The following is a 26,455-nucleotide window of genomic DNA, read 5'->3' as shown; positions in this document are numbered from 1 at the left end:
TCCATGTAAGTATAAATGTCAATGCAGGAAACGCAAGCTTGTGCTACAGCAACAATGTTATTACACGCCATGGGCAACCAGCACCACATGCAATCACATTAGATGTGCCTTATAGGTTAAGGCTGTTTCTGCTGATAATGGAAAGGAACAAGAATCTGCAAGCTGTTTGCCAGAGATACGATTGTCATTGCACAGTCACCACACCAGATCAAACAGGTACAGTGGGGGGGACACAGGGCATAGCAGTACCAGGGATGCATTGGATTGCGAGCAGGAGAGTTTTCTCCTTCAGTTTTGAGGATGATTCCTTCATCTTTGTAGGGTTTGGTGCCCTGGGGAAGCTGGCAGCCCAGGTGAGACTAATTTCAGTGAGGCTGGGATTTTCTGTTAGGTCAAGAACATAAGTACAGTCTCTAAATTCCCTCTGTGGCCTAAGGTGGGAGAGTCATGTTCACAGGCTACAAGAAAATCCATCCTGTTAATTAGATGCCTCTCTTAGAACAACATTCATTTGACTGACTTTAAATTATGGGAATACAGAAGGAGAAGAATTATGACCTAGATGTGCCTTTTTAGCCAGGATGAGGTGTAAACCACAAGCTGAGAGGCCAGTGTTGCCATTACAGATCTTTGAGCTGGTGGGGGTAAGGCTCAGCCCAAGGGACACCTGAGAGTGGTACAGGGTGTACATCAAGGATGCCTTCTCCTGTGGCCTCTTGAGCAGCGAGGACAGGGGACAGGAAGATCTCTGCTTCAGCTGAACAGCTCCTCCTTGGGGTCCCTAAGGCTCAGTGCAAGGAAGGAAACGGAACGCCTTTCCCAGGCATTTATTTCTTGGTCTTTGGTGTTCCCTAAATAGGGATTATGTTCTTCCTAGAGGTGGGCAAGCAGGACCAGAAAGGAGAAAAATTACTCCCTCAAGGTCACCAGTGGTGCAGGGGGCAGAGCTGGGGAGAGAAAGACATTATTGGTCTCCTGCTACAGCCTCTAACAGCTACCAGCTCGTGTTCAATTGATGGGGACTGCAGACACGCTTTTCAGGTCCCTGCTTCTGAGACGAGTTCACCTGAAGGCCAGGTGCTTATATCCTTGTATCGGCACCTATCTCAGAGTCTTTTTCTGAATTTGCTTTAACGCTGCTTTCCTGTCCGGCAGCCTTCAGTTCATCCATTCTCTTGCCACCAGGTAGTCTTTTGGGGCAAGCGGGGAGATAGCGAAACCAAGAGACAGCACAGTATTTGGTGCCTATGCCAAATGGAAGGTCATAGACCTTGGAAATGAGCTGAGAGTTGTCCACCTCTCCCCTGTGGCTGTTCTTCCATGCCAGGAGCCCCCGCTCCTCCTGTGTTCCTGCAACACCAAAAATGAGACTGTTGTGATTAAAATGGTAGGTGTTCCAAGCGACTACCTTGTGCACCTCACACCCACTTCTCAAATCCCAGCAGAGCCTGCACAACATACAGATCCCTTGCACTTAAACCCTTCTACCTCCAAAGCTCTTTACAAAAGTTCATTAATGATCTTCTAGACGATACCTGTCTTCCTGCAACGGCCTCCAGACAAGCAGCTTTCTCCACTGCTTTCTGCAGGAATCAAGTATACCAAGACAGGTTTTCACAAGCCATGGGGCATCCAAGAACTGTTCAAAGGGGGAGGTCACGCAGTGCTATGAAAGCAAGGCTGGATGTTAACTGCCCAGATAATGGGGAGGGGGAGAATAAGGTTTATTAGTCAGTCACATGCGTTTACTCTAGCCAAGGAATTGCTGAGCACCTGTAATTGTCCCAGTGGCTGAGTCCCTCTTGGGAAATGGAGTGAGCACACCTGGAAATTCTGCCTAGGGGAGCTGAACACCAAGGGCTACAAGAAAATGAATGAGCCAAAAGGAGACTGACTTTTTAAGAAGCCTGAGGGAGTAAAGGTATCTGGTTAAGTGTCCTTCCTGCTCTTTTTCTGTGGCAGAAAAGAGGGTTTCCTCTCCTTACGCCATTCCTCCCCAGGCTTCATGAAAATCAGAGGCTTGTTGCTGCCTGTGAGGGCCAGCTGCAGGCACTGTATCCTATATCTTTGGTCATCAGCCTTTCCTGCTGCTTCCCACTGCTGTGGCACCAATTCAGCCTCAATTTTAGCAGCTTTCATAAGAAGGCATGTGTTGGCTCCTTCCACTTCTTGCAGTTGTTTTTCTTCTTTCAACCAGCAACATGGCTTTAGGCTGGTGTTTTCCCTAGAAGACATTTTTCCCAAATAAACATTTTCTTCAGACTGGGTTATTTCTGAAAAATGAGGTAGTTTTTTTATAAGCTGCTGTTTTCTAGCTAGAGACTATTTCATTGATTTCTTCTCTTCCTCAACTCTCTCTGGGAAGAGTTTATCACATGGTGTTTCATGGTTGCTACCACAACTCCTTCCCACAGAGCAGTAGTCGTGAAGACAGAAACACGAGGAAACAAACCGCGAGGCAGGCACAAATTAGCATCTTAGCTTATTTCAGCAAATCCTACCTGGAATGGTGTTATCGAGGATGAACCCCAGGAGTCCACCCACAAACATGCCAGTGGTGAGAAGCACCTGGATCACCTGATCCAGCTGGGTGATTCCTAGCAGAAAAACAAAGCTTTGGATACTGCTGCAGAGATGCACATTTGACCAGCGACATACACCATGTCAGGAGGCTGCAGGCAGCACACTTATTTAGACAAGGCTTGCAAATCCCAAAAGAGAGCTTAAGATTTGGCAATGCACAGTTTTATTCTGTGTAATTATTCACTGAGCCAGCTGCCAGTGGTCTGAAGATGATTCGTAAGTACATTAAGAGCCTATTAACAGTGCAGATCATAGCACTGTCCAAGAAAAATGCTGCTTTCCAGACACGTTCTGCACATCCTCAAAATAACACCAAGCAGTTCTCTACAAAAGCAGGAGCTACAGTTCCCAAAGAAATATAGGTATATTTAGTGTGGGATTTCACCAGAAGTTAATCAAGTGTGAGGTTTCTCTGTGAGGGCTACACTGAAGTAAAGCATCTGATAGACCATCTAAAGAGCATGTGATTTCTGGGCCCAGCTCTTTTGGGAGCATCCAGCATGGCATATATACCTACGGGAGGACACTATAGCCTTTGTGACAAGTACATTGTCATGTGAATACAATGAAGGTGTAACTGTTGGAGAACTGGCAGTTTCAATAGAGTGAAGTTGATTGAATTTAGTAGAGAAGTCTGCTTTATTTTTTGGAAGCACAAAGTTTTATTGTGTATGAGCATGTAAGAAAGCCTCATTTGTTGAGATCTTGATCAGAATTTAGCCCTGGAGTATCCTCCTGCCCAAAGCCCTGTCCTAGGAATGCGTCCCAAGGAAGAGCTCTGCAATCCTTAGCCTGATAGGAATCTGGTGAGGTGCAGTCACTGATCAGGAATAGAGATTTCCACACCAGAGATGTGCATCCAAGCAAAGGGCAAGAACAGTCCTCCCAGAACGAAGAAGGCAGCAGTCAAAGCACAGATTATAGATTTTATCATTAAAATCTGCATTTTAAAAGATTTCTCTGGATCAGCCTTTGCTTCAGTTTCATGCTACAGAAAATGCTGTTGTCACTTACCTGTTTCCAGCAGTGCACTATTTTTGCTTGCCCAGTTGGGAACTGCGAGGCCGGCAAATACAGAAAATCCAAAGATAAAGATATTTCTGGAGGAGTTCATATCTGTGTACTGCGCAGAGAAATTGTATACATTAAATCTGGAATTGCCTGCATCTGTGGATTACTGTTGTGTTCATGAGATGTGCTGAGATGTAAACAGTGCATGCAGGAGTGGGCCCGGACAGTAGCCCTGGTTCTGCTTGGGCTGTCATCTTGCTGCCCCTGGTGCCAGAAAGCCCTGCCCTGACCAGGGAGCCCTCTGCAGTTTAGCCTCTCTGGGTACATGCCCTCATCTTCACCCGAAGAACTGCCAATGCAAATGTTTGCATTTGTTGAAAGCAAAGTCTCCTTTGGGACTTTTTTGGGGGATTACAAGCGCACGCCTACTGGAAGGTCACTGTAAGATCTCCTCAGATCTCCTCAGGCATACGCCTGTAATCTGAGGAGATCTGAGATCTTATAGTGACCTTCTAGTACCTGAAGGGGCTACAAGAAAGCTGAGGAGGGGCTGTTCACAAAGGCTTGTAGTGATAGGACTAGGGGCAATGGGTATAAACTGGAGAGGGGCAGATTTAGACTAGACATAAGGAAGAATTTCTTCACCATGAGAGTGGTGAGACACTTGAACACGTTGCCCAGGGAAGTTGTGGCTGCCCCATCCCTGGAGGTGTTCAAGGCCAGGCTAGATGGGGCCTTGGGCAGCCTGGTCTGGTGGGAACTGTCCCTGCCCATGGCAGGGGGGTTGGAACTAGATGATCTTTAAGGTCCCTTCCAACCCAAACTATTCTATGATTCTATGATGATTCCATGGAAATTAAGCAGCACTTGTACAGCTGTTACCTGCAGATTGGAAATGCCCACTGCCGTGATAACTCCGAACATCACAAGGAACATGCCTCCGATCACAGGGGTGGGTATGCTGGCAAGCATTGCTCCGACTTTCCCAAAGATGCCGCTGAGGAGCATGGCACAGGCACCGGCAATGATCACCATTCGACTCCCTACCTGGGGCAAGAAGAAGGGGAGGTAGTTACGCACTGACCAGCACAGAGAGGTGAGGGATGGCAGCTCCAGCGCCAACCTGCCAGGCAGGGTTTGCACCTCTGGCTGTAGCACTCAGCGGCACATTCAGTCACAGGTTCAGGTGCAGCTGCTGGTGAGCTGGAACGCTCACACTGCATGGGAAGCATCAGTATTTGCACACTAATAAATATTTATCACAAAAGGCATTCTGAAAGCAATCATGGTTCCATGTCTATTTGCTTGATGTCATCCTTTTTCCTACTGCTGTCAGGACTTTAACAGTTTGCTGTAAAAAAAAAAAAGTTTATTATTAAATTAAGAGCACAGACAACTTTGCTCGCGCTCCAGCCTAGAAACATCTTGGCAGACCCACAGGCTGCAACTATCCAGTCAGTTCACTGGAGAATCCTACCACCAGGGTTTGGGTTGCCACCTAAAGATAGCTTTCAACTAGATGTCCCACACACATTCCTCCATTCCCTGGAAACCAAGATTTGGGAGAGCAGAGCTGGCCAGGTTGGCTGGTTTGATCCTGAGCTATGGGATCTGATAAATCCTTTCTGTGCTGATAAGAAGTGGAGAAGTCTCTTGGTCTAGTCTGTCCCTATCTCTCATCACCCATTTAGCTTCAATAAAACCATTCTCTTTTCTTTTCCCTAGGCAAAGCCAGGGAGGCCTTTTCTTGGTCGGGCACTACAACAAAGGCAGGATGAAGCACCAAGACTTTCATTCGGGTCTGTTATAGCATGTAAATAGGAAAGAAAGAGTATCTGCCAAACAAAGGGATAAAAGAGACATTTATGGACTATCGAAACTGAAAAGAAAAGCAACAATATTTATTAGACTTTCAGCCTTGCCACACCAAAAGTTAGATAGCTTAAAGAATCATGCTAAGATTTACTATGCTCCTGTCTTAGGCAGGGAAACTGTAATCCTCTGCAAACATTTTATAAATCAATTACACATTTTAATCCCTCCCTTTAAATATCTGAAGAATGTCATATTTACAGGAAGGGCTTTTTGTGAATGCTTTCAACAAAAACATTCCCAGTAACCAGTAGCGTCTCTTTTAAGTATTTCTTAAATATGTCCCTTTAAAATATTTTAAGTCTTACTTGATTGTGAAAGAAAAATAAAAAAGATTTGGTGAAGTTTCAAAATAAAATCATGTGTTGCCTTCAGGTGGGTTTTTTATATTCCTTGGCTTAAAACCTTGGGACATCATTACCATCAAAACTGTAATTCAATAAAAGCCAACAGATCTATTTATTCCAGGATTAGAATGAAGCTTCAGATTCTTCATTTGCCAAAATGTCGAATTACCCAGTACATGGAGTTGGCCTTAAAGGCAAATAAACTAATCCACTGATACCACAACTGTGAACACATGCTGCTAAAGCCTCTAGTTTAGAGTTTGTTTTAATTATGTCAGGAAAACAAGAAAACCAGTTCTCTTTTTTAAGGTCAGAGAAACTGTAGTTTCCTGCTGTGTATACAGTGACTCTGAGGTCTTTCCCTCTCCTTAAAATCCTCCTTTTATTTTCTTGGGAATGAGAGTTTAGGTACCGGTATACTGAGCTTGACCCAGCAGCTTAAACATAGATGCCTGGTGCCATTTAAGATGTTACATCTTGGCAGCTTCTCCTTTGCCTTATCTGACAGCCCCTGTGGATATCGGAGATCTCCAAACATGTTGCAGGTAGTGCTGGACACCTCTGCTCAAGCAGAGGAAACACATTCTTTGCATTTCCCTCATAAATAACAAAACGAAATCTGCCTTGTGCTGCCAGCATCCCCATCTATCTCAGCCAGAGTCTTTACACTGATTTAAGGCTGACTGAGATGAGACTGTATTTTCAGCTCTCTTAAGTATGAACAAGGTGAGCAGAGGCAGAATCTAAGGGAAACATCTCTCCTGGTGTTATGTTCTCCTGAAGGACTTAGCGCACATGAGGAGAACATGTCCTGTAATCTGATAATTATCAGTTTGGGCACTTCTGCACTATGCTACGTCCCCTACACACAATGTATGCAGCAAACTACCTGTCAGGAAAGAATGGGCTCAGGTAAATGGTCAGCATGCACAGATTTCATAGGGAAAAACTATGTGTGGTGACAAGTTAAACTGGACTCCATGTAGACAACCAGACAGCTTTTCCTGCTGGCAGCGGGCAGCTCCATCAAATGTGAAAGCCTCAGTCTGTGAAAAATTATTATTGTGAGTGAGATTCATAAAATCCTGTGATATAAGCAGCATTATAGAGTTGGAGCCGTAAGTCAAATTCTGCATTTGTTTACTGACTCGCAGCTCTGCTGATGTGACATTGCTTATTTGACAATGATTTAAAAATGTTTTCCAGTTGGCCACTGGATGTACCCGTACCCTGGCTGTAAAGCTTAGTGAAAATCTCTGATCTGATTGTCAAGCTTATCTCTGGAAATTTCTTTCCCTTATAAGAGCAATAAGATACTCAAGGGATTCACAAAACTATAGAGAGGTAAAAACATAAAACTTTGCCATCACATTTTATAATCCCAAAGAAATAGTCTACCTTTCACATGATTGCCATTCTTGGGTTATAAAAGTTGTGGAATTTGAAGCCCTATTAAAAGATATTCTTTTTTTATTTCTTCTCTCCCCTCGCATCCCCTTTATAAATATATTTAGGAAGACAGATAAACAGATGGAGCCACAGACAGACAGATAGGCAGGTGGTCTTTGGTAGGTCAATCCTCAGGAGGCTTCCAGGTTAGCTCAGACATAACATACTCACTTTAGTCTCACCTAAGCCAGGTGCTGTGAGTAACAGCAAGATGTACTCATCCCACATGCAGACCATAATCAGCAGAAGGGAGGAACTGGTCACCTCTGTTAGGTGATTCATAGTGCGGCTGAGTTGGTCACCAATTTCACCAGGGCATATTTTTCCAGCGTGCCTTGCAGGAGGTGAGCTAAGATCACATCCCAGGCCCAGGACATACCCACGCCCACCACACCTTTGTAAATACACTCCCGAGAGAAACCTCCCGGAGGGTCAGGGCACCACAACCACCCTGCACGGTGAGGCTCACCTTGGTGATGCCCAAGGCGCCCACGTTCTCGCTGTATGACGTGGTGCCGTTCCCTGTCCCCCAGGCCCCAGCCAGGAGGCAGCCGATGCCTTCCACCCCTATCCCACGGCTGATGGCGTGCTTCGGCGGCGGCGGAGCCCCGGAGAGGCGGGCACAGGCGTAGTAATCTCCCACGGACTCCAGCATGGAAGAAATCACTCCGGCTAAGATGCCAAATATCCCAGCCAGGCTGACGGTTGGCACTCCCCACTGGCCTGCAAGTAAAGAGCTCAGTTCAAGTCCACAGGGCACATTTTCCTTGAAATCTGTTGTGGGGTTGGGCAAAGAGCAGCAAGGGTGCTTGTGGGTATTTGCCTGGTTTGTGGCATTTCATCTCCCCTTGTTAGCTGTAAGCAGAGGTGCAAGCTGGAGTGGGGAGCAGCAGAGTGGGATGGAGAAAGAAGTGAGGCAGTGGTACCTGGGTAAGGCAGCCGAAACCAGGGAGCCTGTGACAAAACATCTCCGCGGGTGTCTGTCCGGGCCAGGTGGCCATAGGCAGTGGGGTCTGGAGGGAGGACGTCGGTCACCGTCAGCACGTAGCAGAGCAGCCAGCTCAGGGACAGCCCCAGCAGCACCTGCCCATCACATACAGCAGTTGGGTGCAGTTAGGGCATGGCTACTTCTCCAGCACAGTTCTCAGGGATAAGGTATCTCCCTGCCTGATACTTTCCTCTGCACTTCGGATGGAGACAGTAGGATGGCAGGGGTTCCTGGTGGCCCTTCCTCCCTTGTTCCCTCCCCATATGCAAGGCCATGGGGACCTTGTCTTGCTCTCCCCCCTTGAAGTGCAGGTTGGGCTGTGAAGCACTAACTTGGCTGGACGTGAATGGAAAGAGCCCAGCCAGCCCACAGCGGGTGACTCCAGTTCCTCTGCCACAGCCACTAGGTTTCTGGGAACCCCAACATACCGGGAAGATCTGGAAGAGGTAGACTGGAGAGACGTGGCACCTCTTGCCTCTCTGGTAAGATGGCAGTGGCACAGGGACATCTTTCAGGTACTGAGAGAATAGGACTATGAAAGAAATAGTCCTAGAAGGAGGGAAAAGCAGACCATGAGACAAAGTAGGTGCTGAGCTGCCTGCCTGGCCCTACATTACTTGAAGACCTCCTGTCTGAGGATCGAGGGCTCCAGAGGACCAGAAACCAGGCTCTCAGCACCAGTGGGTGGCTTCTCACTCCAGCAAACTTGGAGTGGAACAAGCTTTCCATCAGAGTAACCACAGCTCTGCTGCATTTGCAAATACTTTTTTCCCTGTTTTGTTCCAAAACTGACCTCCCAGACGGTGCATCTCCGAGTATGACACGCTTGCCAGAATTTGAAAGTGATACTTGAGTAGAAGAAACACTTGAGAGGCATGCAAGGCCCAGGCAGGCTATGTAGGAAACTGTCCCTGAACCTCTGTGTAATTCAGATAAACCAGCAGTACAGGATTTATTGATTTCAGGCTCACCTATACTGCTCTGCGAAAAACACAGAAAAAAACAAAGAAGATTTGATTTGGTTTTGCAGATCCCTTTTTCTTAAAGAAAAAAATGCTGTGGGTCTTTGGTGGTGCACGTATCATCCTCAGATCCCTCCCAGCAAGTCAAGAAGGGGAAAGCAATGCCATCCGTTCTGCGAGGGCTGCACAGCAGAGGGGTCCTCCAAAGCAAGTGAGCTCGTGTGTGTTCCCAGAAGTGCCCAGGACTCATTCTGGTGGAAGCAACCACAAGATGCAGCTCCTCTGCCATCCATCATGTAGGACACATCTCCCACAAATGGCAGCACAGCTGGGTGCACTCACAGCAAGCCCTGTCTGCTCTGCATGTGAAAGGGCAACCACTTGATGAAGCTGGAGGCTGCAATATGCAGCGAAAGGGCAAGGACTGGGCGCTCCACCTTGACTACTGGCCTGCTAGAAGACTGTGGACATTTTCCTCCTATGTTAACCAGGGCTCGGAAAGGCTCCCCATTTTTTTTCTAACAAATTTGAATTGTAGACATTGAGTGAATTAATCCAGATAGGATTTGGTGAGAAATCGATTGCACCAGCTGAAGGACACCGACAGTGCATGGAAAACTGGTGGTTCTCCATGCATGAAAAGGTGATGAGGTGCAGTATTCACAGGCAGGTAGAATACCAGCAGTGCAAAGGAAACACTAACCTCACCTCTGCAAAGACACACCACGACATAGAGCCAAACATTATCTATCAATCACGATTTAAAGCACTGAATTCTGGAGGCAGAAAGTCTGAGGAGGAACTGGTTTCCATTCACGATTTTGAAAGCTACAGAGCTCAGACAGACTGTGCTAGTGCTCGTGTTGCGCATTTGCATTAACAAAGGTGCTCGGCTGCCTTATGAATCACTGCAGAGCCCTTGTCTATCTCAAGTAGGCGTCACTGCTTATTATTCAGGTTGCCTGACACATCCCATTGACAAATGCTATTTTCAGCTGCTTATAATTCTGCCTATTGTTACCCACTCAGGATAAAAATTTCCATGGAAAATGTCTGCCTCAGGCCAAATACTTCTGGAAAAAGTATGTCCCAAACCTATTTCAAAGAGTGATGTTCAGGAAATAGACACAGCATATAGCCTGTGTGGAGAAGGTAATCTTCCTTTGAGAAGTAGCAGGGTCTGCTGATGACCTGGAGCAGAAGTTTGAGGTTTAGTAGAATTTGTTCTTTGGGGTTCTTTCTCACAAAATTCTGCTCAACAATGATCAGTCTGTGACAACAATCATTCGTTCCAGGTCCCAGGCATTCAGCAAAAACATCTCAGGCTTTAGAATTTGCAGCCCATGAAGATTCTGAGCTTTTTGAGTATGTCCAGGCCTTGTCCAGTGATGGCCTGTGTATGCACCATCACCAAGGAGCAAATAAGCAGCACTTAGAGCAGCTTCTTGAAGCAACAGCAGGTATCGCTCATCATGAGGGTTCAAGAATGTGATGGGACCACATGGCTTATGTCTTCTGCTGTCACTCCTCTACCCCTTTCCCTAACCGTACCCACAGAGCACGGAGGAGACAGCAAAAGAAGACACAAAATCAGCCCAAAGCCCAGTGATCAGGTTGGGGCTCAGGTTTCTGAGTCATGAAAGAAAGGACCAGGATTAGTATGGGTAGAAGATGGTACAGAAATGAACAGGTAAGAAAAGATTGATAATAGGCACATGGGCTGGAGGGCTGGGACCTCATTAATGGAGCAGCAAAGTTGGGCAAAGAGGTCAAGTGAGGAACTGAGGTTAGGAGCCATTGACTGGAGAAAAGAGACGGAAAACAGAGATTGTCCAGAAAAAGATACACATTTTCAAGGGAAAATTAAGACTGGCTGAGCAGAGGGGCTAGGACAGATCATCAGAGCTGGAAAACAAAACAACTAGCCATAGAACTGGTGGGAGAAACAATGGTGAAAGGAAAACTGAGGGCAGGCAAGGTTTGTGGTTGTATGGGGTGCTGGTGGAAGAAACCAGTTAACTAGGGAGCTAGAGGTGGAGAAGAGAGGTGGCTTTGAAGGCCTGGGAGGAAAGGTAAAGAGAATAGAAGAGAATTGGAGAGAGGTAGACTGGGGCATGACCCCACAACAGCATGCTGCCTTCCTGGGGCTGTAGTCAAGCCTGGCCCCTTGGTCTCCAAAGGTAGCTCTGAAAAGTACTAGCAAATTGATAGGAGCCCATAGAGAGGCTAACAACTTACTCTTGTTGCATGTTATCCCAAGATGAAGTTTGCATTAGGAATCTGAAGGTGCCAAATTTGCACAGGAACCATGCAACGACATTTGTGTGTTCTGAATTTGTTTCTGCAATACCAAGGAGATGCTGCCAGCAAGCACATGGGTACACTCATGTGCAGGGGCACATACTGAGATACCCTTGAAATAACACACCATGCTGCAAAGCCACACACACAGACATTTACAGAGCCCCTCAAGTCCTCTGTGGTGAAAACAATTCCTCCTCATCATGTGAAAACAATACATAAAGCACCAGCTATTTTAACTCAAGGAATACTTAACTCTGAGTGCTCAACTTTGTCATTTTAGGAATCTTATTTTTTAATTTAAATAATGGGTGTTTAAGACACCCATTTAAGACACCCACAGTTGTGGGTAGACAACTGTAATAGAAACTGTGCCCAGGAACCACACATGAAAATTTATTTACTGACCTAGGAACTTTGGATTTTCACAAAAAAACCCCAGACTTTTAATCTCATTTTTGGGTTTTGCTTTGTTGTAGAGGCCTCTAGCCTCCAGGGATGGGGGGAAGCAGACAGCAACTATGCCACGCTGCTGTCTTGCAAAAGCCTGCCACACAATAGTGCTCAACAAATAAACCTCAGACCCTGGGGAAACCTGCTACAGACTGCAACACTTGATTTCATATTAGAGGCCAGCAGTTGATGTACACTCAGCTTTCCTGCGGGGAAGCGAGACTTACATGAACGCTATGCCCCAGTGCTGCCCAGCCTCATCTCCAGCCGAGTCAAAGAGCGGCAGTGCAACCAAGGTGATGGTGGGGGCAATTGTCAGGGGGCCGATGAACCTCATCAGAAATCCAAGCAGGCCAGAAAATCCAACAAAGATTTGAAAGCAGGAAGCTGTAATGATAGCTCCTTGCACCTGGAAAAATGGAGGAAGAGAGCAGAGGTTGAAAGGAGCTCAAGCTGTTGAGCCTTTTCGTAATAAGTCAGTGCAAAATTGGAGTGAGGTTCAAGCTCAGCCACCAGCGACCAGCCAGCATAGAGGCTTCCCTCTGACTACAGCAGTGTGGGGAAGGGCCACCAAAGTACCAGCACACCAGCTCTCCCCATGGCTGATGGATTTAGTCCTCACCACGGCTAATTTTGCTCCAGAGACCTCTTCCTCTCTGTCTTCTTGGGCCACCCAAGCAGGCATCAGCTTCCCTGCACCCTCCCCTCCTGCTCCCCCAAAGTGCAGTGGAAGAACTCTTGCCCTGAAAACAGGAGCAGGGCTGTGTTCTCCACTCATCTCCTATCTGGGAAGGTCTTGGGGCACTTCAGCATGCTGGTAGGGCAGGCAGGTCATTACAGCCTCTGTTTTTTTCAGAGTGTTGGTTTCTCTGAACTTTCCTGTGTTTGACAATCACTGCTCAGTGACTGGCAATTACACCCTGAAATGCTGTTCTTTGCCTTCACAAGTTTGATTATATAGTTTGAAGAATTTGGGTCCTCTGCAGTGCTCAGAAACTTCCCCCCCAGCTCCAAAGGGAAGAGAAACACAGGTGCCTGGGATGAAGCACCCAGCCTGAAAGGAGAAGGCAGCAGTGCCCTTGTGATAGATTTTGGTGTATTACTAGGGAGGTCAGCTTGTGCTGTACAGCAAACCCTTCATGAGCTCACAACATTTCTGAGTGCTTTGCAAAGCACCCCAATATATGGATTGACAGAGGCAAATTTAGCCACTTATAAGGCAATAGATATAACACAAGGCAGTGAGATCCCTGACCTTTCCTTGTCTCTTTTGAGTTCCTAAGAATGAATTCTCCTTAACATTTACAGTAAGCTCTGCCCTTTCTTTTCTTTTTACTGGGTTTCCTGTGGTTAGACTGGGTCCCTTCCTTGGAAACATCTTCCCTCCCTTCCTTCATAGAATCACAGAGTGGTTTGAGTTGGAAAAGACCTTAAAGATCATCCAGTTCCAACCTCCTTGCCATGGGGAGGGACACTTCCAACTAGATTAGGCTGCTCAAGGCTTTGAGGTTAACCATACTTCAGGGAGAAGGGATCTGGTTGGATCATTAGAGACTGCAGGGACCAGAAATCACCCGAGGACTGTACGTCTCCTGTTCAGCAGCAGCAAAGCACCTGCTTTTCTGCCAATGTCTAGACACTTAGCAAGCTGCAACAGGGTGAGGGCCAAGATCCATTGGGAATGGTGTGTTCTTCAGCACTGATGGCTCTGCCATGGTCAGGTGCTTTTCTAGGTGCAAACAGCCTTGATAATGAGAGCCACTGAAAATGTAATGTACCTCTCGCATCCGTGTCTGCCAGACTTCAATGAACTCTGGTGAAGAGGCATTCACCAGGGTGGCATTCTGTGTCCAGGCAGGGCATTTCCACTTGGGGAGAGACAGCATGGCCAGGGTGGGCGTCAGGAATGCAAAAGTCCCTCCTTGAATAATAGGCAACCTAGAAGGAGAGCAGAGGGAAAAGCAAGTATGCTAGAAACCCAGCTCCGTAGTGGTGAGGGAAAAGAAAGAAAAATAAATTAAAATATCAGTCTGCTTATGGCCTCTGGCAGTATTTTTTGAAATGTTCTGATAGGTCTCCATCGCTGACCACGGGTGGGAATTGCTACCCATTGCACTCAAGAGCAAGAGCACCAGGGGCAGGAGAGAAGCTCCTGTTCAAACACCAGCAATGGCTGATACCCCACATTAAGGAAAAAGTAATTCCTCTAAGGTGTTACAAGACCATGGAGCTGCACATAGTAGAACAATAACCAACGGAAAAAGATGGAGGAGGGGAGAAAACCAAGGAAGAAAGATGGTGAGACTGAAGACAATCTAAGCATCAGCTTAAGCCCAGATCTTGTCAATATCCAGCTGCTTGCTCTGTCCCCCTCAGCTGCCCTGGTTTCCTTCACAATCTGCTCATGAACATAAGGATATGCACTGGCTACTCTTCATGTCACAACCATCCTCAGACTGAGGGGAGTGGAAAATGCAGATTGGCTTTTAGACATTTTTTCAAAGCTAATGACTCTACCCTGTTTCCTCTGACACTGGAAAGGAGAACTGCATGGACAGGGCTGTGAGCAGGGTCTGGGAGGGACCTCGGCTCTCCCCTCATGCCACCTGTCTCCTGACTTAGAATAACCCTAACTCTGGAAATCCCTCATGTTAGCAAGGAGCTCGCTAGCTCAGAGGTGCTCAGCATTGTCTTCGTACAGAGCTTTGTACAGCAGAGCTGGTACTCCTGTGAGCTACATCAGCCTCTTCTCCTTCCGTGCAGGGAGAAATGGAGACACAGAAGACATCGCAGGCATTAAGCCCCTGTTGTAGAGCATGTTGTTTTGGCCATTCCTCTAGCATACTTGAAAAACCTAGGGCTGCCCAAAGGCACTGGCTGGCACAGAAGATCTAAACAAGCTGAGGGAAACTTCTGAGATGACTCAGCTTCTTCTGTTCAGAAATTGCTCCTGGGAGCAGCCCCCAAAGCAGCCTCTCCTTGCTCCAGCTGCCTCATGGTGCCTGCTCAGAAAAGCAGCAGGGCAGCTAGCCAGGTGAGTGCTCCAGCCAGGCACGAATTTCCCTGAACCAAAGTAGTTTCCCCCGTTCTCTGAAAAGTACTGTAAAATAAGAGACAGCATAACTGTAACAGCACTACATTTCTGTCACATAGACCAAATATTTATACCCTGCTGCAATTACTCATGCCATGGACAACTGAAGCACGGTCGGTGCTTTTCCCATAAGTTATATTTGAATATCAGTCATCTGTGGAGTCACTTATTTACGGCATTCAGCCAAACATGTTGCAGCCTTCAAAGCATTTTGCTGGGCAAGGCAGAAAACCAAACAGAAAGCAACAGAGAATGCCCTGTGCCAACATTGTTGAATTAACAATAGATTTACAGCTCCTGCTGTGTTGGCCCTCAAGCTATTTCACAGTTGTTGCTGGCATGGATGGGCTCAGAGCAAACTGGAGTGCCAAGGCAATGCATATGGGGCATGCTGAGCTCTTTCCAGGGAAAGCTGCAGGTTTAGAGAAGGAAAACTTACACTCTGATCATCACTATATGATGCCCAAGCAACTGCTAAGGGGGGCTCTCCATAATGGCAAGCAGCCTGTGTCTCCCCTCAGTAGCCTCTTGGATAGCCTCTCCAGTGGCATCCTAGGACCTGTCATTGCTTTTTCACGCTGTGTAACACAACCAAGCTGCAGGTTGCACTGTGTCGTGCTTCTCCCTTGGCTACTCCTGCTCCCAAACTGCACTCACTTTTGGTGGGAACTTCCCCATCTCCATGGCTAGTTCCCATCTGTTCATTCATGTTCCAACATTGTCTTTTAGCCAAAATGGTTTTTCCCTGTCTGATCCTCCCCATTTCTCTCCCAGACTAATTGTAGGCTGCAGCCATACTACTCTGAGATGCCACTTTGCCAGGATAACCAGGCAAATCTCTCTTTCCCATGCCACAGTAACAGATCATCTCCATATTTCTTCTCCTCTGAATTAGTCTTTCTTAAATACAGACACTGGGAATTGTGCAGAGTGCTTAGCTGAGGGGTCCCCAGGAAAAAAGCATCCCCTCCAACTTGTATTTACCCCTTTCCTGGCTGTCTTGTTAGTGCATTATAGTTAACTACTAGAGTTTCAGAAAACAGTAACAGGAGAAAAAGAGATCTGCTTCAAAATGTATCCTCAGGCTTGGTTTGCCTCCAGCCACACCGCAGTCCCACCTTTCTGCCAGGAATGTCCTCACACATTAGTGGGAGCCAGCAACAAGGCATTTCGTCCTCAAGCTTATCCTAATGGGAACAACTTCTTACCACTTAATTTGATCTGTTCCTTCTAGTTTAGCTATTCAGCCACAGGAGAGTCTCCCTACTAGTCTTTCATCCTCAGCTAACAGTGAGCAGGGGACGTCACAGCTCTCAGGTATTCACGGAGGCGCTTGGGGGGTGTCTGGGAGTACCCCAGCCCGAATCACACCAGCAGCCACCACCATGGTCACGCATCCCAGCCTGAATTTAACTGAACTGAGAAGAACTAGATTCTCTCTTTTTCATGGCCAGGGTGGCCCCCTCCTACCCTAATCGTGCAGCAGGAGGAGAAGGGGAGCCCTCTCTGGGAAGAGGTTTGCCAACAGCCACTTCTTAAGACAAGCAGAGATGGAGAATTTACACTGGGGAAAGAAACAGAAGGAGTAGAAACATTTTTTGGAGCTGGCAATTGACCAGTGGAAGAGTTTTAACCAGGTCCCTCAGATTTGGAAGCCAAAGAATGTGTGATTTTTGCCTTTGAAGCAAGAAACATGTGTTTCCCCTATAAACAAAAAAACATCCCATGGAAAGAGAGAGGGAGTCCAGAGTTATGATAAGGGAAATAAAAGAAATTTTGCAAGGCAAGCAAAGATACAGTCTTTGGGGCAAGGGAGAGTGCTTGCAATCACGTCTCTTAAGTACTCCATTTTCTGGGTAGTAAATGGCAACACCATGATCATGTCCTCACCAGAAGCTATTCAACAGCTAAGCCACAAGGAGGATTTGCTTACATTCAGATTGTACCATGAATACCTGAGCATGAGAAATGGTACATCTTAATGGGATATGCTGCAGAGTTCCTACCTGCATCCCTAGGAGGTGGCAGATTGGCTCCTATTTTTTACATTTCTTTCCCTGCCCCAGAGTTTCCTACAGGCTCTATGCTCTCTTGATCCTAAGCCCAAATCAGAAGGGTTCTGCCTCAGCTGGAGGATCCCTGCGGTAAGGAGCAAGCAGATACTGCCTACCGCAAGTTTCAATGTATTATTTTTTAAGACAGGTTCCTTATAAGCCCAAACAAAGGCGCATTGAGTACCTCGCATAGATAAACTTCACAGCAGACTGGTGGAGCACATGGTAATTGCATCTACAAACTCGTTTTGTCCCATGTCCCATTTCTTGCATTTGGCCTACCTGACTCCAAAGAGGACTTGCAGCAGGGTGCAAATCCCTGAGACAAAGAAGATGGTGCTGATCAGGTGGCTCTGGGTGAGGAGGTCGTGCTGGAGGCAAAGCTCTTTGGAGAGGATCAGCGGAATGGCTACGAGACCTCCCATGGCTGTCAGGAAATGCTAGGAGCCACAGAGAAAGACTGGGTGAAAAGGACATAGAACTGGCTGTATATTATTCCCGTGTTGTTGAGGGAAATATAAAAATAACTCACAGGTTTGTGTTTGGGCAATACTAGTACCACCCATTATTTTTTTTGGCAACTTCAATGTTTGTTAGAGACTGTTCCAAAACACCTACAAGAATTGCAATGCACCCCCACAAACTTCTTCCACTTTCCACGCCCAAAGAAATTTTGCCGTGCTCTGCACTTCCCAGATTGCTGTAAAGATGCAATCAGTTTATCCCCAGCACTTGCAGACAAAGCTGCTGAGGCTGCTCTTCCAGTAAGATGGGGACATCCCAAGGCAGGGTGAGAGATCAGTCAGGCAAAGTGAATGCAAATGTTTCAGGCCAGCTTATTTGCACCACAAAGGATAACATAAAAAGTTGGCAAATTGGAGCTACCCATTCTTTGCTATCAGCAGCTTTTCTCATACTGTGCAATTATGGATAACCATAGAACTGGGCAAATCAGGCACTGCATTTTTCTGAAGAGTCACTACAATGACCTTCAGTTAATTACTAATGTGAAAATAATTTTTCAAACTTATTTTTTGCTTCAAACTTATTTTTTTGCTTCAAATATTAACCCTAATTCCTGTGTGCAATAGGCAAGGCAAGGTTGTTTCAGTCAGTTTCACTCCCTAGTTCACGGAATCATAGAATCATAGAATCATAGAATTATTAGGTTGGAAAGGACCCACTGGATCATTGAGTCCAACCATTCCTATCAATCACTAAACCATGCCCCTCAGCACCTCATCCACCGTCCCTTAAACACCTCCAGGGAAGGTGACTCAACCTCCCTGGGCAGCCTCTGCCACTGCCCAATGACCCTTTCCATGACAAATTTTTTCCTGATGTCAAGCCTGAACCTCCCCTGGCTGAGCTTGAGGCCATTCCCTCTTGTCCTGTCCCCTGTCACTTGGGAGAAGAGGCCAGCTCCCTCCTCTCCCACAACCTCCTTTCAGGTAGTTGCAGAGAGCAACGAGGTCTCCCCTCAGCCTCCTCTTCTCCAGGCTAAACAACCCCAGCTCTCTCAGCCACTCCTCATAAGACTTGTTCTCTAGCCCCTTCACCAGCTTCATTGCTCTTCTCTGGACTCGTTCCAGAGCCTCAACATCCTTCTTGTGGTGAGGGGCCCAGAACTGAACACAATACTCAAGGAGCGGTCTCACCAGTGCCAAGTACACAGGGAGAATAACCTCCCTGGACCTGCTGGTCACGCCGTTTCTGATACAAGCCAAGATGCCATTGGCCTTCTTGGCCCCCTGGGCACACTGCTGCCTCATGTTCAGTCGCTGTCAACCAACAGCCCCAGGTCTGCCACAGAGGACCTCCATGAGCACCACAGAACTGCAGTGGTGGATCTGGTGGCACTCAGAAACTCACTGTACTCATCAGAGGCACATCTTACTAAAATCATGATGCAGGTATGTTCAGAAAACCTTGTCTTAATACATTCTATGTCTAAGATGACATTTTAAGGAAACAAAGTACAAAATGCCTGCCAAGCTCCAGGCACAGACCATTGTTACCTTAATCACTCTGAAGTCTCTCTTGCCTCCTGAGGCTCTGTACCCAGCTGGCACTGGGTGACACTGGGCATGACACCAGCCAAAGCAGCATGAGCCCTTCTGCACAGTTTTTATTGCCATGGGAAGGCAGAAGTTCAGAAGCCCTTACACATTGGGCTAACTTCAGCCAAGGTGTCTGACCTGTTCTTATCAACTATCTGTCCCCAGCCCCAAGACTCTGCCTTCCTGTTTGCACTTCAAGGGACACGGTGTACCTGTGGGCACTAGTATAACAGTTGGTGCCCAGGGGGTGGTGGAATGGGATTCAAGTCATTAAGAACCACCCCACAGCTCCAGTCATACCCAGTGAAGGTAAAGCACTCCCAAATTCAGGTTTCATCCCCATTAAGCAGCTGAACAGCCATTAAACTTCCACCCACCCCCAGCCTATACCTGCTCCCCTGTCACACCTGAATTCCCAGCAGGATGCAGAGGTACCAGGGGGGCACATCTGTGACAGTGTAGGCAAGATTGCTGCTGCTGTGGCCCTTGTTCCCACCTTCCTCTAGGCCCTGGACAGTGTGGTCCAGTGAGGAGCAGTAGTGACTCCCATCTTCACCCTGGCAAACAGGAGAGACACTTCGTTAGACACAGCCTGGCCCCACTGGCACACAGAAGCTGCCTCTCTTATGACCGCGCTCTGTGTGTTGTGGGAACACCTTATACGTAGCTTTCAACAAGGTCCTGATTAAAAAGAAGAGCAAGGGGGGAAATTAAAACAGAGATAAAAACATCTATGGATTTTTTTTCGTATGCATGTGTCTGTCTAGACCAGAACAAACATTGGAGGATGTCTCAGGTTCAAAGGTGCTTCTGGACAAAGTGTGTTAGTATCATACATCTCTAGCTAAGGACAGAGACACTTTCTCCTGCAACCAGGAGAAAGAAAGAGTGTACAGTGGGCTAATCCGTGAAAGCTGCACTGTTCTCTGATCACTGCCCAGCCAAACAGTGCTTTTGATAAAATATCATGAAAGAACTTGGCTGCCACCAGTTCTGTATTTAATTTTCTTAAGCCTTCTATTCGCTATGTCCTTGTGCTCACTCTTACGAAAGTTCTGCCCTTGATAAACACATCTGCCCTTTTGTCTTACCAGGAAACCTTGTTCCTATGGAGAAACCAGGCAAAACCCAGGGGCACCAGTGGATGGGGAGTCCCAGTCTTTCTTTCAAGGGAGCCCAATGTCAAAAGCAGGGTGAGTCAAGGTCTTGCCCTCAGTGTGGGCTACCAGGGCGTGCTCCAGCTCAGCCACCTGCCGTGAGGAACGGCACCCAGAGGGAAGACCCAGGGCAGCAGCAGCACCAGGGTCCAGGAAACAGCCTGTGGACCTGGGGCCTCAGAGCGATGGCTGGGTCTGAATTATCTCCCCGTGAAGGCTCAGATGCCCTCCCAGGCAGCCAAAAGCCCCAGGGCTCCCTGGGGGACTGCTTGCCTTCCACAGTTAATATATACAGAGATGAGTTTTGCCAAGGAAATAAAGATTGCTTTGCTTCAGTTGCCTCGGGTTTTAAGCTAAGTAAATGCCCCTGGTTTTCTGTTCCTCACTCCATGCCGCCCTCACCCCTGTGCGCACACATGCACCCTCATGCACATCCCGCCTGTGCGTGTGCACACACCCCTGCACACACACACATAACTAGTAGAAGGAGTCTGTCTGGGAAGCAACAACAGTTTGAGCCAAATGCAAAAGCTAATCAAGAACCCAAACCGTTTGTTTCGTCGATCCTTGTCCAGCCAGCGAGTCCCCAGCAGACTGGCAGCAGAGGGCTATTCTGGGCTGGGATGCCCTGCTCTGTCAGGCAGGGTAAGAAAACTACTGTCAGGATAAGCTCAACCAGTTTGTCACCACCAAACATTTTATTTTTTCCCCCTCCAAGTCCTGCTGAACCTGGAGACACCAAAATGCCCAGCAGACTAAAGCTGCTGCTATAACACTCATGGCCTACCTACCAATAGAAGCAAACAGCTAATATTCTGGTCACGGAGTAGGGATGTAAAATTAACATTGCATTCAGTTCTAAATTTTGCAGTTGTGGCAAATTAATCTTGAAGGACTTAATTATTTGCCTGAAACCACCATGTTTCCATTCTCGTGTCTGTGTCTCCAAAGTCCCATTTTAGATAATGCTGTTGAAAATGTGCTATGTAATACCTTTTAAATACAGTGTATTTATCCAGCCTGGGCAGACTGGGAACATCACAGATACTTCAAAACAAACAGCTGAAGACAGAGTTAATTCAAACTGAACTCAGGCATGAACTTCAAGAGCAAAAGGCATTCCTGAATAACTCCCTGTGGAGACATTTTCATTTCAGAACAAGAGAACCTGAGTCATGGATTAACAAATATACAGCAAGGTACTTAAGATTGCCCATGCACAGAGTTATTTGAGGATGTCTGCTCCTGAATAACACCGTGGGTAGATGAATCCTAAGGTAGGAGGACAGCAGTAAGCTCCTTTCCTTGCATTATAACTTTTCCCGTGTTAACCAGGAGGCATATTCCAGCCAGGCAGAGCCTGTGCCAGTAAGAGCCCCACATGATCATCACATGAAGGCCTGACCCTCTCCAGGAGCTGGAGGGGAGTGAGCAGAAGATGGATGGAGTGGAGATAACAGGATGAGACAGGACCAGAAGCAATGGGCTTAAAGTGAAACACAGACGGTGCCATCCTAACATCAGGAAACACTTTTTTACTGTGAGGATGACCAAGTACTGTACAGCAAGGTTGTGGAATCTCCACCCTTAGAGAGACTAGAAAGCTGTCTAGACAGTCTGGGCAACTGGCTCTAGGTGACCTTCCCTGAGCAGAGGTGTGGGACATGACCTCCAGAGCTCCCTTCCAACCTCAGCCAGTCTGTGATGCTGAGATATTGGCAGGAGAACAACGCAGGAGCAGTCCAGAGCAGGAAGGGGGAACCACTGCTGGTGGTTCTCAGTCTAGCTTCTCCCACAAACCCAGGGGACCAGGATGCCCTCTGTGTGCCTCAGGCTCCAGGCACAGCACCAGGGCCCTCAACAGCATCTTAAATAAGCACATCAGGAAGGCAGTCAGAAACTGAATTGCTCGAACCATAGGTAAAAAGACTCCTGTCTTCTACCTTCTTTGGGGTGATTCAAAACAGAGGAAGTCACAAGCCTGATCCGCATTATGGCAGAACAAGTAGAAATGGAGTCCATTAACAACAGTGAAATAAAACTTCAGACTGGATCTGAGCACCTCCCTGAGGCTCTGTCTGCAGCGGGCACAGCACCCCTACCTCCTCTGCTCACAGCAAACTTGCCAGCAGTTATCCAAGTAATGAGAGACCTCTGTACCGGGATGTTAAATGCCTCCTCCGAAGTCCCTCAGGTGGGTGGTCTGTACCAAGGTAGCAAGGCAGTTGCAGGTCCCCACTCCTTCACACCTGCTGTCAAAACCTAAGCAGCTTTATTAGTGTCTAACGGAGTTGATCCCTGCCATGAGATAGGAAGGGGGCTGCCATGCCCCAAGCCCTTGCCCTATGGTTGTTATAGCCCACAGCATTTCCAGTGCACTGCACACTACAGAACTGACGCATCATTTACAGCTTTTACCTCCACGCATTAGCTGTATAGGGTGTTCTCCCCCACGGACTACCAAATTCCCTTTTTCACCCACCTCTCTGACAATTCACCCCACTAGAATAGATCCAGAAGAAAAAGAAACACATTCTTCACTAAGCTAAATTATTATTGTATTTTTACTAAATAAGACATAAAATCCTTTAATCAGGGACACAGCCACAAGAAGCCATGAGTTCATTTGCTTTTCAGTACAGGTACACTTGCGCTGCCATTCATCTACACTATCATTTTAGAAATAACAGAGAGCAAAGAAGTGAAAAGGATACCAGAGAGTAGAAAGAAAACATGCTAAGTGCAACAGCAGCAGGCTATAGCGAGGAAATCATTCCTCAGATTCCTGCCAATAAAAGAGTCAAGACAGATGTTTACCATATATCAGCATCCTTGCAGCCAGCCTGAGCCCCCTGCCTTTCCCTTTCTTCTCCATTCGCATAGCTCACACCCATTCACGCAAGAATTACCCTTCAGAAAGGAGCAGACTCACCACAAAGCTGGGGTTATCTAGCCCGTTGAGCTCTTTGTCTGAAGAGGGTGTCATGCCTTCCACTTGCTTTCACCGACTGCCTTGAAAAAGAAAACCAGTAAGAAGAGGAAAACCTCCCAAATACTTGTCCCAGTCAACACAGCCCTAAAGAAACAGGGTGAGAAGATGCAGAAGCTGGACTTGGGGAGTCAACTGGCACTCAGTCCTAGCTATTCATGTGAGCCGTATCACAGAAGCATTTCGTTTCCCTTGGCTTATATAAGGGACTCCTTTTCTCCAGCTGATTAGAGGACCGGCATTCAAACCAAACTGGAAAGGAGCCCTTCCCTGAAATGAGTGAATCAGTAACTGATGGCAGAAAAAACTTCCTCCATAGGTAAGGAAGTGCTTGAGTATCAGAGAGGTGAAACATTTCCCTGTTTTGCTGGCACAGCCTTGAAACTTGTTGTTTCATTATTGAACAGTAACTTGCATTTGCTGTGTGGGTTCGGCCTGTTTGAGGAGCTTTGTGCTGATCTTTAGGAAATTCAATTTCTAGACGTTTTCGCTTATTTCGCTGTGTATTTTGGCTGAGGTACAAACGTCATCAACTTGTATGATAATCCTATTACAACATGAAAAGAATGAGGATTTTACTGAGAACCTATTTAAGGCAGCAACCAATAATCAAGTCATCAGAACATGACATAAGATTGAAAAATGAGTACTTCAGGCCATCAGCTGAGGATGCTGAATGGTGATCATCGGATTGCCCAAAGCAGTTACCCGTCTCTTAATAAGTTGCAAACAGTGTTAATGCTCCATCAAGTCGCTCTAGTCACCCACCGTAGCTCTCCTCAGGTCAAATATCTGTTTAATTTAATGGTTTCCTGAGACAGCAAACTGTCCAGCCCAGCTGCAGAGAGCTCCTGCAGAGAGGGGCACGCTATTGCCTACACACATTGGAAACATCTCGTTTCATCATATATATCGGCACTATGCATTAAGCAGTACCAGAGAGGATGCAAGACCAGTGAGGATGCATTGCAAGGCTCTAAGAAAAGGAGCATCAGATTTTTCCATCCCTTTTCTGACAGTACATTCTTGCTGTATTTCTCAATGGATACAACACAGTCCTCAGAGTAGACATTTAAATCTGTCCATTTTGGTATTAACCCTACTCCACTCCATAAATTACCCACTCCTTATGCCTCACAATCTCCCCCATGGATTTTTTTGCCACACCGGGGCACAATATTCTTCTGTAGCTACTCTGTCTTCCTAGCAGACTTTTATGAACCTTCCCATCAAAAAAGTCCTCCATCTCTTAATTTCAGCCCTGCACCTGTCCAATGACTCCTCAGTCCTGCCATAACCTTGTTTTCAAATGACACCTAGGCATTCAGTAATTAGGGTTTCTTCTTCTCTTTGGTGGTATAAACTTAAGTAACAATCCAAAGGCAGAGGTGCATAACAATGCCTGTGTAATTTAGACCAGCATGTGAAACAGCCCATGCAAACAGTATTAAGTGAACGGGATGAGAAGAACAAAATACTAATAACAACAACAATAAATAACCCCATCAATAACAACAACAATCCCTTTTGTCAAAAAAGTTGGGCAGAAAACAACTTCACCATTCTGGTAAACTCTGCAGTGTCAAAAATGCATTTTAAGAGCATGTAATAACTGAAGGTTTTCATGAAACATGCAGGAAGTATGTCCCAGCCAGCCAAAAGCCTGGACATCAAAGTAGGACTATTAGGAATGAAAACTTGAACACTACCAGCCCCTGGTCAATGAAGGATTAATACTGTAACCTGAAATCTAGAAGAAGCTTATGATACAGCACAATGTACGTGTCAAGGCTGAAATTTATGGAGTCCGTGTGAGGTGCCCCAGTCTGGATTATCCTGCCCTTGAAGTAAGGAAAGCATGCAGGAAGTCTCTGTGTGCATGCAAATGTCTGTGTACGTCATATGTGCACGTACATGTGTACATTCATGTACATAGAATGGGGTTAGCAATAAATTACTAGAGTTGTGAGTTTTTTTCAGAACAAGGAATTGTTCAGTTAGCAAAGATGCATGCTTAAGCAGTAATGTTGTCATTTGCTGGTTATTGACGACAGTCTAATCATTGTATGCCTGGCTTTTAGAAATAAATGGAAAGGTATCCACCTGTTCAAGTTATTCATGATGGACTAGGAAAGAAAACAGGAAAATGTAGCATGGATTCCCCTTACATTGTGTATCTGGCACATCTCCTGGTATCTGTCAAGCTACCTGGCCAGCTGGTCCTGTCAGTAAAGGCAGTCTCGGTTTAAGTCCCTGGCGGCAAAAGCAGTCATCTGACTGTTAAAAGCATCTTATCAAGGAAAAGTTTGGGTACATGAGAGACCAAGTTCAAATCTTCAGGCTCTACCCAAAGTTTTTATACCCACAAGGAAAGCCTGCACCATCCATATCCTGACTCTTCTGACATGGTAATTTTCTCTCTTATGCTACATTTCTCCCTGAAACTCAAAAGTCTTTCGCAGGGCATGTTTCATAATGGATTAATTTATAATGCCACACTGAGATGCAAACCTGAACTGTCCCTGATTACGCTTCCATGACCAAAGAGCTTCTTGCATTCCTTAGATGCCTGCCTACTTGCAGTTGGGGTGGCACCAGCACGGCAACTTCCAAGGCCCTGCTAGTCCATACACGTGGCAAGTGCCTGCCACTTGCAATGCCTCAAAAATCAAGATAGTGACAAATCTGATCATGGCGGCATCTCCCTCCACTGCCAGCAGCTAAAGACAGGTTTGGCCACCAACTTTACCCATGTGCAATCCCGGCACTGATACACGAGCTTTGCTTGCGTTCACTGGGTACCTCTAAAACTTCCACTGCATCTTAAAATAAAATGGGATAGACAAAGCAATTCCCATGCCTTTCCCAAGCTAATAGGGACTGGCACAGATGAAGATGTACAAAGTTGAGTGAGCAGAGTCCCTCTGTGTGGGGCTGTCCACACACAACCCTGGGAGGTGCAGACCTGGTGGGTCACACCGAGTGCCTTGCTGGGAGGGCAGGTTCATCCACAGTGCTCTCACAAACTTGTGGTACTGAGCCCCAGCTACTGCAGCTGGGAAAAGCGGGTTCAGAAGGAACTCAGGGCTAAGAAATACAAGAAGTGTGGTTTAGAAAAGGCATGACATGGAAACC

At 46.7% G+C, this 26,455-nt stretch overlaps 1 protein-coding gene across 3 annotated transcripts; it reads right to left on the bottom strand.

Annotated features, from left to right (window-relative positions):
• Positions 1 to 40: 40 nt before the first annotated feature.
• LOC138716640 (solute carrier family 23 member 1-like) lies at positions 41 to 23,735 on the bottom strand. Of its 3 annotated transcripts, XM_069849805.1 has the most exons (12): positions 23,264 to 23,735; positions 19,582 to 19,731; positions 17,397 to 17,554; positions 13,745 to 13,904; positions 12,194 to 12,375; positions 8,679 to 8,799; positions 8,189 to 8,345; positions 7,732 to 7,985; positions 4,477 to 4,641; positions 3,598 to 3,706; positions 2,502 to 2,597; positions 41 to 1,350 (listed from the first exon to the last, which is right to left on the bottom strand). In XM_069849805.1, exons 1-12 carry the CDS (start codon positions 23,315 to 23,317, stop codon positions 1,082 to 1,084), a joined length of 1,875 nt encoding a protein of 624 aa, XP_069705906.1. In that variant the 5' UTR covers positions 23,318 to 23,735; the 3' UTR covers positions 41 to 1,081. The 3 variants fall into 3 exon arrangements, with proteins under 3 accessions (XP_069705906.1, XP_069705908.1, XP_069705907.1); XM_069849807.1 differs by lacking the exon at positions 17,397 to 17,554; XM_069849806.1 differs by lacking the exon at positions 23,264 to 23,735 and having other exon boundaries at positions 17,397 to 17,574; positions 19,582 to 19,716.
• Positions 23,736 to 26,455: the final 2,720 nt, after the last annotated feature.

Source organism: Phaenicophaeus curvirostris, chromosome 1, assembly GCF_032191515.1.
Source record: "Phaenicophaeus curvirostris isolate KB17595 chromosome 1, BPBGC_Pcur_1.0, whole genome shotgun sequence".
In the NCBI taxonomy this organism is placed as follows: domain Eukaryota; kingdom Metazoa; phylum Chordata; class Aves; order Cuculiformes; family Cuculidae; genus Phaenicophaeus; species Phaenicophaeus curvirostris.
The sequence above is the reverse complement of the archived record's forward strand: the minus strand, read 5'-3'. Positions and strand labels throughout refer to the sequence as shown.